This window comes from Camelus ferus, chromosome 12 (genome assembly GCF_009834535.1).
Source record: "Camelus ferus isolate YT-003-E chromosome 12, BCGSAC_Cfer_1.0, whole genome shotgun sequence".
NCBI classification, from domain to species: Eukaryota; Metazoa; Chordata; class Mammalia; order Artiodactyla; family Camelidae; genus Camelus; species Camelus ferus.
Window position 1 is genome coordinate 8,599,017 of NC_045707.1, and position 14,283 is coordinate 8,613,299.

The following is a 14,283-nucleotide window of genomic DNA, read 5'->3' on the forward strand; positions in this document are numbered from 1 at the left end:
TCGCCCTCAGGAGCTCATGGCTGGTGGCAGGGACTGACATGAAAGTAAATCGGTGGAGTGCTAGGGTATGAGTCTGTGCAGGGAAGGGAGGGGGCCAGGAGGGCTTCTTGGAGGCAGTGGCCTTGGAGCCAAGGCTCTAATATAGATCCCTAGTAGATAGAGAGCATTAAAGGCCTGCCAGGTCAGGGGCAGTGGGTGCAAAGACCCTGACGTATGGCAGCCCCTGGCAGGTCCAGTACTCTGTGAGATTATAGTGTAGGATGCGCAGGAATGCAGGGAGGGACCATTCTGGACGAGCGTCAAATGCCATGTCCAAGGCCTTGGGCTATATCTGCAGGGCCCTGGGCAAGGAAGGGACTCTGGCTGCAGTGGGTTGTGGACGCACTAAGGAGGTAGCTGGGGCGATCGGAGGTTTAGGGAAGCACAGAGGAGAGAGGCAGGGTGCGGCAGAGACCACGGGGTAGAAGTGGCTGGGGCTTCAGGATCAACTGGATTTGGAGGGTGAGGGAGAGTCAGGATAAATTTCATCAGATGCTTAACCAGGCTTCTTTGAGCCAGGCTTCTTTGAGCCAGGCGCTGAGCACACGGTCATGAACAACACGGCCCTGTGGCCTGAGGTTTGTAGATAATAGCGGAGACCAACCGCTGAAACAAATCACGTATAAACATGCGGGTGCCCACTGACAAGTTTTGTAAATGCTGAGATGACTTGTGGCCTGAAGGAAGGATCCACATGGATCCAGGGGAGGGGGGACCAAGCAGGAGAAAGGACGCGTGTAAAGGCCCTGTGGTGAGGGTAGCTCCCTCGGTGGAGCTGGGCTCCCGTGGCACAGGCACAGCCCGGGGGGCACCGGGGGCCAGCTCACAGCGCCCTGAAGCACAGGGAGGGAAAGCCAGTCGGACTCGGTTATGTTTGGGGGTGTAAGGCGATCAGAGGGTGGCCCCTAATTTCTGCCCTGGGTGTAGAGGGTTCAAGAACACGGGAGGGGAGGCAGGGTGTGGAGAGTACACAGATGTCCTGGAGAGATGATGGGGAGGCTGGGGCTGGGAGCTGAGGCTCTGGTGTGGACAGGGCCCCACGGGGACGGCCAATCCCTGTGCTCCAGGGCCTGCCTCCTGAGAGAAAGGACGGGTGCCCTGCTTCTGACCGGGCCCCCTGCTTCTGACCGGGCCCCCTCTGTTCCTCAGGCAGAGCAGGAGGGGCTCCCGGGGAGAGGGGTCTCGGGGCCTCTGGACAGACATTCTCCTCTTTCCCCACCTACAGCATCCACAACGGGGTGATCGCCGTCTTCCAGCGCAAGGGGCTGCCCGACCAGGAGCTTTTCAGCCTCAACGAAGGCGTCCGGTGAGTGGCCGTCTGTCCTGTCCCGGGCCTGGGTCTGGGAGTGGGGGGAGGGCCTAGGCTGAACCCTCCCCACCACCATCCCCCAGCCTCAGGTTCTACCATTAGGACCGAGGTAGCAGTGACCACCGCGGGGACCTTAGCTGCAGGCGCTGTTCCCTTCATCCCCACCCTGCCTGACAACTCCTTTTCAGGGAGGCAGGGTGGGACTTGGACAGTGGTTCAAGATAACACCCGCATTCCTCGCTGGTGTTGAGCATCACAGAGGATATTTATTCTGTTAAAAGAGGAAGGACCCACCTGCTTAATGATGGGAGTGTCGTTTCCAGAAAAGCAATTACAGCCGGCCGAACGCCCCTCATTTCCTGTGCATAGCCGAGAACTGAGCGCTTGTGAAGGCGCCCAGGACGGCCCAGCTCCGAGGGAGTCTGCAAGGCCAGTGTGTTAGTCCTGCGTTGCAGTGGAGGCTGAAGCTCAGAGAGGTGCAGTGAATTGTCCAGGGTCACACAGCCGTTGCGGAGGTGTGTCTCCCACCTCTGTGCTTTTCCTTCCGCCCCAGCCCGTGCTACCCTGGCCCCGCATCAGAAGACTCTTTGGGAAAAATAGGCAGCAAACCTCCTCATCAGCCAGGGCAGGAGTAAAAGGGTGCTGGGGACAGGGTCACCCCACCCCCACCCCCACCCCCGCAATGGCAGCGCTAAAACGGCCCTTACACACGGTAAACGGAGACCCAGGCCGGGAGAGGGGCTGGCTGAAGTCACAGAGAACAAGGGCTTGTTGCCTCCCCCAGACCCGATGTGTGTGACCGGAATTCCGGGGGGTCCTGCTTTTCTGGGGCTCATGTGACCAGACAGGGGTGGGGCCCTAGGAGCCACTAGGGGGTCTCAGTGGGGCCCACAGCAGCCCCATTTTCCTAATACGCCTCTGCTTAGGGTAAAAGGAGTTCTTTTACCTGAAGAATCGGCTGGATGTTTAAACAACAAAAACAAAAGAGGAAGTATTTCTAAATCCATGGACGAAGCAGCAAGGACAGCCCTCCTGCAGTGTGTACATCCTTCCCATCCCATGGCAGAAGCAGCAGGCGTGATCGCTTGGCCTCCAGCCGCCTCCTCTCCACGGGGACTGTGACTGCAGCCCCAGTGTCCCCGTGCCCAGCCCTTGGGGGGGCTGGCACAGTGGGTGGCCTCCCTCAGGAGCGTGTGCTGGGAATGGAGAGGGCAGAGGCTGCCCTGGGCTCCAGGTCACCCTCGCCAGCCGCAGGGTCCTTTCCTAAGAAGCAGGTAGAGGTCAGGTGATGTGAGGCTTGGAGCTCCTGGCCAGTTAGGCTGTTTGGGGCAATGTTTTTCTAGCCAGTCGAAAATTAAATGGTGGCAATTGTTAAGTAATAACAGAGCCTTTCTGTTGAGGGTTTGTTCTGTGCCGTGAGCTTTTTCCATGCCCTGAGCTCTCTCTGTGGCCCTGAGGACCGGGCACCTTATGGTCCCCATTTTACAGATGAGGAAACTGAGGCACAGAGAGGGCATGGGCTGCTCAGGGTCACAGGACTCGTCAGCAGAGCTAGGGTTCAGGCCCCCGACTCCAGGGCCTGTGGGTTCTTCTCCCCCGCGCTGCCCCCCAGCTCATCTGCATCACGTGGCCACATTAAATTGAGTTTAATTGTGCAGTAAATCCGTTATTGGTCATTAGCTTTGATGCCACGAGAGAGCCTTGTGACTGGAGCCACCGACTGTCCTGTTATCTGATGTTTTCCACTCAGTTCTGAGGATGGTCGGTGCGGGTGAGGGCCGGGGTTCTCTCAGCTGTTCCCAGGCACGGGCGGGGCCAGGGTCAGCTCACCGTCACAGGATTCTGGTGTCCGTCCGTCATTCTCGTTTTCTGCCATTTTATATAAATGTGTGTGTGTGTTTTTAAGATATGATTTGCTCTTTTAAAATGTACAGTTCGGTGGTTTTTAGTATATTCACAAGGTTACGTAACTATCACCACTATTTAATTCCAGAACGTTTTAATCATGCCCCCTCCCAAAAAAAAGCCCCTTAGCAGCCATGCCCAGTTCCTCCCCTCCGCCGGCCTCCGGCAAGTACCAGTCAGCTTTGCCCCTGTGGATGTGCCCTTCTGGACGTCTCACATAGACGGGGCCACACAACACGTGTGGCCTTTTGCATCTGGCTTCTCTCTCGGCGAAATGCTTCTTGCTTGGGGTTCATCCACGTTGGAGGGTCTGTCAGTCCTTCGTATCTCTTTACTGCCACTTAATATCCTGTTGTATGAAGAACACGCCGTTTTGCTCATCTAGTCATCTGATGATGGATATCTGGGTTGCTTCCACCTTTTGGCCATTGTGAGCAGCGCTTCCGGGAACGCCTGCGTGTGAGACCTCGTGTGGACCTGTGCTTTCACGCTGTCGGGTCTGCGCCTGCGGGTGGACTTGCTGGGTCGTATCCAGGAGCCTGGCCCCGAGAGGGTCTGGACTACAACACCCATCATCGTTTCGGCCCCCGGAAGTGTGCACTGCCAGTTGTCCACATGAGTACAAAGGACGTGGCTCAGCTTCTAGCTCGGCGTGTCCTGTGTGCCCTTGGACAAGTTGCTTGACATCTCTGAGCTTCTCTCATCTCCCCTGTAAAAGGGAACAGCAGTCAACACCTGCTGCTGGGTTGGTGAGGACAGAATAAGCTTCTCTAGAGTAAGGGAGGAAACACTTCAAGCTGCCCTGCAGGGGAGAGAGGGCAGAGAGCAGGGGCTGTGAGCCGGGGCCGGGGGCGGGCTGCCAGCTCTGAGATTAGGCGTGGACGAAGGGGTGGGGCTGGGTGTTGGAGGCCCGGCCTGCCGGGTGTCTCCCAAGAACCTGAAGGATGCCTGTGGCCCTCGCTTCTATTAGCGGACCCCTCCACTTCCCTTCGTGTGAATCGGAAGGGTCCTAGGGAGCCACTGCCATGGCCCAGGGAGCACGCGGCCTCCCCGCAGGGCTGGGCCGGGCATGTGCCCCCCTCACGTGGCTGGGCTGTGCGGCCCCCACCCCAGCCCCCGGCCCTAACCGGCACCAGGCGGTCCCTGACTCCCGCCTCCCTCACTGGTCTCCCTTCCCGCCCACAGGCAGCTGCTGAAGACGGAGCTGGGGTCCTTCTTCACGGAGTACCTGCAGGTGGGTGCTCTGTGCTCTCCAGCTGGGCCGGGGTTGCTTCCTGAGCTGGCCAGAGGGACGGCGGCACCCGCTCCTGGTGGGTGCAGGGAGCGTTAGGTCTCCGCCTTGCCGTGACTCGGTTTCCCCATCCAGCCAGTGCAGCTGGTTGGGAAGGTTGCACGATCAGGTGCAGGTGAAGACCCAGCGCCGTGGCCGGCACAGGCCGGGGCTTGAGGCCAGTTCTCGGTCGTCCGCCTCCTCCCGGAGCATCAGTATAGGTTCCCAGAGTCCGTGTGTAGGTGTCTACATACCCCAGCGCCCTGAGCTGTGGGATGACGGTGTGGGCGTGTCACCAGCATCGCCAAGGCCACTCTGTCCCAGACGCTGCAGCTCCAGGCCTGCAAAGTCGAAGAACATGCAGGGTCCTGGGGCTCGGGGAGGCGAGAGGACTGCCAAGGTGGCGCAGCCAGGAGGGCCGAGTGGTGCAGGGACATCCTCAGGCAGGCTCGGAGCAAGGCGCCCCCTCCCAGGAGAGGGTGAGGCGAGGTCCAGCCTGTGGGTTTACGGTCGGCTGTTTTTCATTTAACAGCTTTACTGGGGTGCAATTCACAGACCCCCAGTTCTGTGCACCTGCTGGAAGGGGACACTTCAGGGGAGTCTGGTGTAGTCAGAGCTGTGCAGCCGTCCCTGCTGTCCAGCTCCAGGACTTTATTCATCGTCACCGGGAAGGAGGTCCCGTGTTTATATAAACAGTCCCCATCCCGCTCTCCCCCGAGCCCCAGGCCGCCGCTGGTCTCCGTTCTGCCTCTGGACGTTTCTGTCAGGACCACACGGCACGTGGCCTTCTCTGGCTCCTGTCACTGAGCACAGCAATCTCAAGGTTCATCCACAGTGTCGCCTGTGTCAGAGCCTCATTTTTTTCCTAATGGCTGAATAACATTCCCTTATACGGAGGGGCCACGTTTTGCTTATCCACTGCGCTGTTGGTGGCCCTTGGGTCACCTGGCTGCTGTGACTGGTGCTGAGACCACATGGTGTCACTCTGCCACACCCAGGAGGTGTGCACAGGGTCTGCCGTTCGAGCCTCTCGTGGGTGATGGCAGCGCCCGGGCCCGGCCGGTCTCAGGGTGGGGGTGGCCCCTGCTCCACCCCCTGTCTCAGGACAGCCCAGCTGGGTCAGTTGCCCACGTCCACCCAGGGAGCTGAGGTTCCCGCTCTGGGCCTTGGCTGCCTGTTGGTAGACTCTTGGGGGTCCTGCCTGCCGGGACCCCACGGAGCAGTGACCGAATCTCCACATGTGCCTTTCAGAACCAGCTGCTGACAAAAGGCATGGTCATCCTCCGGGACAAGATCCGCTTCTACGAGGGTGAGTCTGGTGGCCCTGTGGCTGGACTGGTGCCGGGCCACACTGCTTGCTGGGAACCGTGGCCCTGCCAGCTCACCCGGGCCCCTCAGCTGGGTGGGCGGTGTGGCTCTCCTGGTTGAGGGAGCTCAGAAGGGGCAGAAGCAGTGCCTCGAGGGCGGCAGGGCTGAGGTCTGACCCGAGAGGGGACCCTGTAGGGAAAAGTGTCCCCCACCTTGCTGGAGCCCAGGAGGGCCGAGAGGCGACTGGGAGAAGGCCCCTGCTTCACCTCACTGCCCAGAAGACCTTCTGTCCCCATAAGCCCGTCCCAGCAGCCTGGGAGAACCCCCATCAGGGTCTTTGAGGGCCAGAAGGGAACTGGTTTAGGCCCAAGTGGCCCTGATTCTCCTGAGGGACAGGGTCAGGGCAGGGACCCACCACCTGGAGGGAGCAGCTGATGTGGGCTCCCTGCTGGGGTCTGGGGCCCAAGCATGGCCGGGGCTGCTGGGCAAGTTCTCTCCTTCAGGGCTCATGCCCACCTTGTGAGGCCTCTGGGTCACTGTGCCTGTTTCGCAGTTGGGGGACTATGCAGCGATGTCCCTCGGCTTGTCCGTGGCTGCACTGCAAGCGAGGGATGGAGGGGGGATTCGAACCCAGGACATCCCAACTCCAGAGCACACCCCCTTTACCCTTCTGGGGGGGGGCCCACAAGTCACAGCTGGCCTCTCTGGGCCCAGAGCCCTGACAGGACATCCTGGGGCTCCTGGTGTCTGCAGACCAGGGCAGGGGGCGGTGACAAGCACAGCGTGGGCACTTCCTCGCAGGAGTGAGCTGGTGTAGACAAAAGTCAAATTATGGGGGAATTCAGCTCAAACCAACACGCCTTGCTGAGGGCCTACTGTGTGCCAGGCCCCGCTCAGGGCAGGACCCACTGTGTGCCGCGCACCAGGCCCCCGCACATGCTCGCTCTGTGCGAGACTCTGTCCCAGGTGTTTTCCATCTCCTGACTCACTGCCTTGCCCAGCGACCCTGTGAAGAAAGTTCTGACGTTGCAGTCACTGAACGTTTGGGTAAATCAAGGCACAGAGGGGCTCGGTAACTCACCTGGGCCACACAGCCCCCACCTGGCAGCCTGGCTTCTGAGCCCGTAGTCCTCTCTCTGCTGCTCCAGGTTCCTCCTGGAGTCCTTGCTGACCTCGGGAAGAGTCTTAGCCTGTTTCACAGAGGCAGAGTCTGAGGCCTGGGGTGCTCAGCATGAACTCGGAGCTGTGTGTCCCGTCTTCCTTCTGCACCATCTCTGTGTGTGTTGGGTAGAAGCAGCTGAGGCAGGAGCCTGAGAAGGGCTGTGAGAACCATTGACGTTGGCGCAGGAGGCACAGGCCACCGGTGGTCTGGACTGGCTTCCTGGAGGAGGCGGCACCTAAGCCGGCAGAAGGATTTGCTGGTGGAGATGCCCTCCCACACCCATCCCCTGACTCGGCACATTCCGGCAGTGCCTCACCTCCCACCAGCTCCGGCCCAGGGGAGCTGGGACCTTCAGAGAAGAGGTGCTTTGTGTAGCTTCATGGACTCCTGCCCACGGTGGCCGTATCCGCCAGGCCACCCAGTTGGGAGTACCAGCCCCTCCAACCTCCCCTGGCCTCAGGGACAGGCACAGAGCCCCAGGCAGGGGGCCAGAGGGCCTGGTCTCTAGTTCTTACCCAGCCACAGACACGTCATTTACCTCTGGCCTCAGTGTCTCCACCTTAGCACTGTGGGGTTAGATGGACTCCATCTGTGTTCTCACTAAAGGTCAGGCTCCTGGTGGCCTCTGGGGACCTGGATATGGATACCCAGGCTCTACCTGGCAGGGGCTCACAGCCCAGTTAGGGATATAGACGTGGAGCAGACAGTGACAGTCCAGTGTGATAAATGTCAAGGTGAAGGGAAGCCCTGGGGAAGGAAAGGTTAGTTCCACCTTGGCAGTCAGGGAGGACTGCATGGAAGCGGCGGCCCTTGAGCCAGGCCGCAAAATGTGGTCATTTCAGAAGGATATCTTGCCCCCTTCAGCCCATGCACTGGGGACAGTGGCTAATGTCACACCCCAAGGGGTGGCCTTGGGAACCTCCCCCTTCTGCCTTCTGCCCTGGTTTAGGTCCCAGGGAGAGCTCTTCCCTGAGACTGCTCCCTGTGGCCAGCCATGTCCTCAGCCCATGCCTCTGTTGGATGGGTTGGATGGCCCTATCTGGGGCAGCCCCAGGACCTTGCTACCTGCTCCCCTCCAGCCTCCAGTGAGGTCTTGGATGTCGGCTCCTGAGCAGAGTGATTCCTGGAATTGGGAAGCCTGGCAGACAGCCGTGGGATGGAGGCCCCCTCCCTGGGGCCACGTTACTGGTAGTGGACTGGTGGTCTCAGCCTGTTAGCTTGCAGGAGTGGGCGTGGCTGCAGCCAAACAAGTTGGGGACTCTGGGGAGGAACCCAGGGTCTCCTGTGGGCCCTGGGCCCTGAGCTCTGCCTCTTGTCCTGCAGGAATCCCAGCCTGGTTTAGGTCAGGCCACCAAACACCGCAGCGAGCCTTCACACACTCGCCTCCAAGCCTGGGCTGTGCACATGCCCCTGCCAGACTCCACCTGAGTGTCCTCCTCGGAGTCCCTGCTGTGGGCTTTTCCACTGTCCCTGGGGTCTCCCCATCCCTGAGCCCGGAGCCAGGATTGGCCTGGTCCCTTCCAGTCTCCAGGGCCTGGACGGTCAGCCCCCAGCACACTTAAGACTGAAGAAAGGAAGACAGACAGGCTGGCCCACCTCTCCCCACCATCCGGGGGAGAAAGAGCTCAGGGGCGCGGCCGCTGCCCTGGCTGGGTCCTGCTGAGCCTCAGCACGGACACAGGACGCAGGACACGCGGTCCCGGGCAGCACCAGGCTAAGCCCTGGCTACCTGGCAGCTGTTAGCCCGAGGAGCGCGGGGGCCTCCATCACGCCGGTTTTACAGGGACCGCATTGAGGCTTGGGCTGAGGGACTCCTCGGGGTCACAGAGCCAGGCTTTGACGCCGGGCTGCCTGACTCTAACCCCTGACCACCCCGGATCCCCAGCAGAGAGCCCGGCCCGGGGACAGCACCGAGCTTCCCGGCCCCTTGGTGGGCGTGCGGCTCTGGCCGGGACTGGACTCTGTGTTTTACAACATCTGCTTTCCGCCGCGTTTCCGCCCCGTGGGCTGGAGAGCAGCCTGCGCCCAGCAGACGCCAGGCCTGGCCCGCGCCCAGAGCCGCCCCACGGCCGCCCAGGGAACTGAGCAGCCTTTCTTGCCGGCGACAGCAGGGACCTCAAGGGACCTTTGTGTGCAGAGCTCGGGTGGCGGGCACCTCTCGTCCTAGGTTCCGCAGAGCCTGGCCTGGGTCCCCCGGGAGGACCCAGAGCCGGCCACTGGGCAGGGACCTCAGGGCCAGCAGACGGGCCACACTGAAGGCCGATCTGCCCTCCCCACGGTCGCCACCCCACCGCCCCAGGCTTCCCTTCCAAATCCGGCCCCTTTACAGGCCTAGGGGCTTGCCGGGTGGGAGCGTGGGGCCCAGAGCCTAGGGAAAGTGAGCAGGGGTGGCGAAGTCCCGACCTCCTCGTTCCCATGGAAACCTTGAGAAGTCGGCAGGGGCAGTGCGGTCCTGGAGGCTGGCCAGCCTGTCGCCCCGGCCCCCACCTGACACGCCCACCAAGCCCATTTTTCTGCAGCTGATTGCTAGTCTGGCTTCCAGGTGGGGGTCCCGCCAAGCAGCAGAGGCCCTCCGTCCCAGCTTTCTGCTTGTTCCAGGCAGAAGGGCTGAGGGTACAGCACTTGGCATTTCCCAGGGGAGCCCAGGGCTGTCTTGCGGTGTCTCAGCTGTCCCCGCCCTTAGGGGCTGTCCCCCGTGGCTGGGGCCGCTCCTTCCTCAGAGCCAGCAGAAGGGCCTGCGGAGCTTGTCCAGATGCCTGTTTTTCACACTCCACTTCCGCGGTTCATGCAGCAAGGCTGTCGGTCAACCAGGCAGAAGCACTTGGCCAGCACCTCCTCCTTGAGTCCCTCCCTGCCTGACGCCCTCTACCCGGGACACGTTGCTGTTACTGGATGTGGTCTCCCCGGCCTCCCAAGTCCACTTCAGGCAGCCCGGCTGGGGAGGCCCCGGGCCCTCGAGCGAGACATCTGAGCCTCTCGGAGGCCCAGCCTCTCCGTCTGCCCAGCGGGGTCACTCCCCCCTCGCCAGGGTTGTCCTGCTGCCCTGTTGTGATGGGACCAGGGAGTTTGGGGCTCAGCTGGGACCCCCATGCCAGGCCTGGCACAGTGGCGGCGCTCTGTCAGTGTCTGTCCCGGGGACAGAGGGACAGACCAGTGGGCGAGGCAAGCGTGTGAGCAGGAGCTCCCACTGGGGCCGGGCCATGGGGCTCGTGTGTGGAGGAAGTGGGGACCTACGTCTTCTTCTCTGCCCCGGGTCCCGCTTCGTCTGGCTTCTCCCGGCAGCTCTGGGGGTCACCCTGCTGCAGCCCCGTTTTATTAAGTGGGGCAGCTGAGGCAGGGGACGGGTGGGTGAACGGGGGTCCAGATCCCATGACTCTGGGGCCTGGAGCCCGGCCCTCAGCTCCTGCATCCTCCACCGACGGGAGGGGTGCCTCATGACCGGGGAGGGCGGGAAGCGGCTGCCGGTGCCCGTTGGGGCAGTGGTGATGCTCCCTGTGCCCACAGGACAGAAGCTGCTGGACTCCCTGGCAGAGACCTGGGACTTCTTCTTCAGCGACGTGCTGCCCACGCTGCAGGCTGTCTTCTACCCGGTGCAGGTGAGCGGCCCCGGGCCCCGGTGACAGCCCGTCCTGGCCTCACTCCCTGGCCCCCGGCCTGGGGGCGGGCACACCTCTGCCCATCGCTGCCACGGGTGGGCTGTCTGCGCCTGCACACATCCCTGCGCCTCTGAGAACCTGTTTCCCTCCCCCGGGGTGGGAGCCAGGACAGCTCACTCCTGTGGGCCCTAGGAAGCCCCGAGCAGCACACAGTAGGCCATGCCCTGCACACAGTAGGGTCTCTGTCGGTGACAGTAAGGAGGATGTGTGGGGCCCCCCTTCTTCAGGACACAGGTCATCTGGGGAAGAGGACAGGGAGGAAGGGGGCCTGAGGTTTCAGCGGGTCCCATGTATCTGACCCCAGAACTCAGCGAGGGGCGGGGAGCGAGGGTCTCACGAGGCGGCATTGTGTCCGCAGGGCAAGGAGCCGTCGGTGCGCCAGCTGGCCCTGCTGCACTTCCGGAACACCATCACCCTCAGTGTGAAGCTGGAGGATGCACTGGCCCGCGCGCACGCCCGCGTGCCCCCCGCCATCGTGCAGATGCTGCTGGTGCTGCAGGTGGGTGGGGCCCGAGGGGCAGCCGCTGGCCGGGCCAGGCCCCCCAGTGACCTGAGAGGAGGATTTGGGTCCACGTGGCTTATCACCGGGGCTGCTGTCAGGAGAACGCATGGAGAGAGAAGCAGCAGCCGGGTTAGAGAAGGAGCCGCACAAAGATACGGGGTCAGGAGACTGCTGGCCTCCGGGTTCCTCGGAGAGCCCAGGAGTGTGAGCGGAGTGTCCCTCCCTGCAGTGGTGCTGGGCCGATGCACCCCTCGTCTGCCAGTCTCTGGGGCTGGGTCCACCTCCCCCTGCTCCCCACCACGGTTCCAGACATGCCTGGTGCCGGTGGCTTTTGTCTGTGAGGGCAGCTCTGAGGAGGGGGCAGTTGTGAGACGTTGGCAGCCACACTCCTACAGCTGGAGGGAGTGGCCCCGCCCAAGACGGGGACTCTGATGGGCTTTTCTGCAAATGGCTGCATCCCAAAGGGGCACAGCACCCTACAGTTTGCCAGTTTCTCTCACTGTCACAGGACAAGAGAGGGCACCATCAGCACCCCCATTTTACAGGCAGGGAAATAGAGTCCTCACTTGACTGCAGCTGAGAAGGCCAGGAGGCTGGCCTCCCCATTGTCCTGAACCCACCCAGGCACTTGGAAGTCCTTCTGAATTAGGGTCAGTGAAGTTGTTCCTGGGGCCCAGGGCAGCCAGTGAGGATTCCAGGGCGAGGAAGGAGCTGAGGAATGTGGAGGTTTGAAAGGCCAAGGGGCTGCACTCTGCGGGGGCTGGTGGTCGCCCTGGCAGCCAAGCAGGGTGTCAGGCCTGCAGCTGGATTTCTAGGGGCTTTAGGCCAGACCCAGCTGGGTTGAAGTTTGTGGCAGGGGAGGGGGGCTGGAGGGACATTGCATCTCGGCCTGTTTTCTCATTTGTGTGATAGGGTAAGACCGCGTACCTGGGAGGGCAGGAACAAGGTTGATGGAGAGAAATCAACGCCGAGTCCTCCGTGGTGCTCGCTCCTGGGGGCAGGCAGTGAAGGAGCTGGGCTTTGGAGCCAGGAGTAGGAAGGTCTCCCCTTGATCTGAGGAACAGCACTTGGGTGGCGGCCAGGCTGGGCAGTGCTGCCCCCTGGTGGCCACTGTGCCTCATGCAGCTTTGGGGCTTGGCCCCATGTCTCCCCGTCCTGGTGGTGACCCCTGCCCCCAGTCACAACCCTTTGCCCTTCCCTGGCCTCTGCTTTGAATGGCCTTGTCCCAGCCTCACAGTAAACTTGTCCCCACTGTTGTCAAGTGTCAGATGGGTCTGAGGTCACAACTCCTGGTCTGTGCATTGAAGACCTGCTGTGCGCCCCCTGCTGCACCGGCCGAATGACGGGTTCTGTCTCACGGGGCCCAGAAGCTGGGTAACGGTCCCCTCCTCTGAGTGCACAAAAATAATTCAGCCCCTGGGCCTCCATTTCCTCACTGCACAGTGGGGAGCAGAGCCCAGACTTCAGAGACAATTTCTGGGAATGAAACAGCATGAAGTCTGTGAAACGCCAGCACAGCTCGGCATTCACGCTGTCCCACCCGCACGGCACTGGCGCTGGGAGCGGGGGCAGCTCCTTCCCGTTCATCCGGGGGGCACCCCTGGGGTCCACTGCCTCCTTTCAGGCACAGCTGGGTCCGCGGGGTCTGCAGCGATGTCCCCGCCTTCGTTTCTGGTGTGAGTCACTGGTGTCTTCTGTTCCTCTCTCAGCCTGGCTAGAGGCTTGTTGACTTCATTGATCTTTTCAAAGAACCAGCGTTCAGTTTTGTTGATTTTTCACTATCCATTTCCCGTTTTCAGTTTTATTGATTTCTGCTCTGATTCTTACTTATTTTCTTCGGCTTACTTGAGACTTAATTTGCTTTTCTTTTTCTAGTTTCCTAAGGTGGAAGCTTGGATGATTGATTTTAGACCTTTTATTTTTTGTTGTTGTTTTTTTCTTTTCTTTTCCAACATATCCATTCGATGCTATAAAATCCCCTCCACACACTGCTTTCGATGTATGCCATAAATTTGGATGTAGTGTTTTCATTTCGTCTAGTTCAAAATATTTTAAAATAGTTCTTGAGATTTCTTTTATGACCCATGAGTTATTTAGAAGTGAGTTGTTTAATCTGTATGTATTAGGGGATTTTCCAGTTACTATTCTGTTACTGACTTCTGGTTTAATTCCTCTGTGGTCTGAGCAGACGTCGTATGAGTTCTGTTCTATTAACCATGTTGAGGGGTGTTTTACAGCCCAGAATGTGGTCTCTCTTGGCGAATGTCCCGTGTGAGCTTCAGGAGAACATGTTCTGCTGTCGTTGGACAATGTTGTCTATAGATGCTGATTCTGTCCAATGGCTCAGTGGTGTTACTGAGTTCATCTGTGTCCGTACGGACTTTCTTCCTGCGAGATCTGTTTCTGAGAGGGATGTCGAAGTCTCCGGCTGTGAGAGTGGATTTCTCTCTCTCCCCCTCACTCTTTCCCCCACATACTTCCCTGCCCTGTTGTTTGGTGCATACGCAGTAAAGCTTGTTACGTCATCCTGGAGAATTGACCTGTTTACCATTAGGTAATGACCTTCCTCGCCCCTGATCACTCTCCTTGGTCTGAAGCCCGTCCTGTCTGAAATTGACGTGGCCACTCCTGCTCTGGTCTGTGATCCGTGACCCGTGTTACCACGTGTAACTGTCTCCTTTACTCCTCATCTGTATGTCTTTATAGGTTAAGTAGGTCTCTTGTAGGCTGTGTATAACGGTTCTCTTGCTGTCTTCAACCATCATTTGACATTAACTTGGATGAATCTTGTTTCTTAATTGCTGGCAGCTCCTTCAGGAGCAATGTCTTTCATTCATTCATTCATTCATCCACTGAGACATCATTTGTTCAGCAAGCACTCCCTAAAAACCTGCCGTGTGCCACCCGCTGCTGGGGTGCTGGGAGCACAGGGCTTCCCCCTGAGCAGCTCATGACTGGGTGGGCAAGACCAAGGCTGTCCTGTGGGCAGCCTCATTCTTCAGGCTTTGGCTCAAGTGAAACAGGAGGAGGTGGGGTTCCCTTTGAAGCTCTGGATGAGGGGAGGTGTTGAGGGGGGAAGCTGGATGAGACCTGGTGGGGGCAGCCACGTGGGACGGGGAGGGAGGGCTCTGT

The 14,283-nt window shown here is 60.2% G+C and overlaps 1 protein-coding gene across 3 annotated transcripts in view; it reads left to right on the forward strand.

The window, feature by feature from the left end:
- Positions 1 to 14,283, forward strand: part of PRR5 (proline rich 5) — a 50,999-nt gene that overhangs the window by 33,583 nt on the left and 3,133 nt on the right. For all 3 annotated transcript variants that reach the window (XM_032492414.1, XM_032492415.1, XM_032492413.1), the window contains 5 exons: positions 1,265 to 1,345; positions 4,439 to 4,487; positions 5,775 to 5,832; positions 10,498 to 10,589; positions 11,008 to 11,148. In XM_032492414.1, coding sequence (XP_032348305.1) covers positions 1,265 to 1,345; positions 4,439 to 4,487; positions 5,775 to 5,832; positions 10,498 to 10,589; positions 11,008 to 11,148 — 421 coding nt within the window. The remainder of the gene's footprint in view (positions 1 to 1,264; positions 1,346 to 4,438; positions 4,488 to 5,774; positions 5,833 to 10,497; positions 10,590 to 11,007; positions 11,149 to 14,283) is intronic.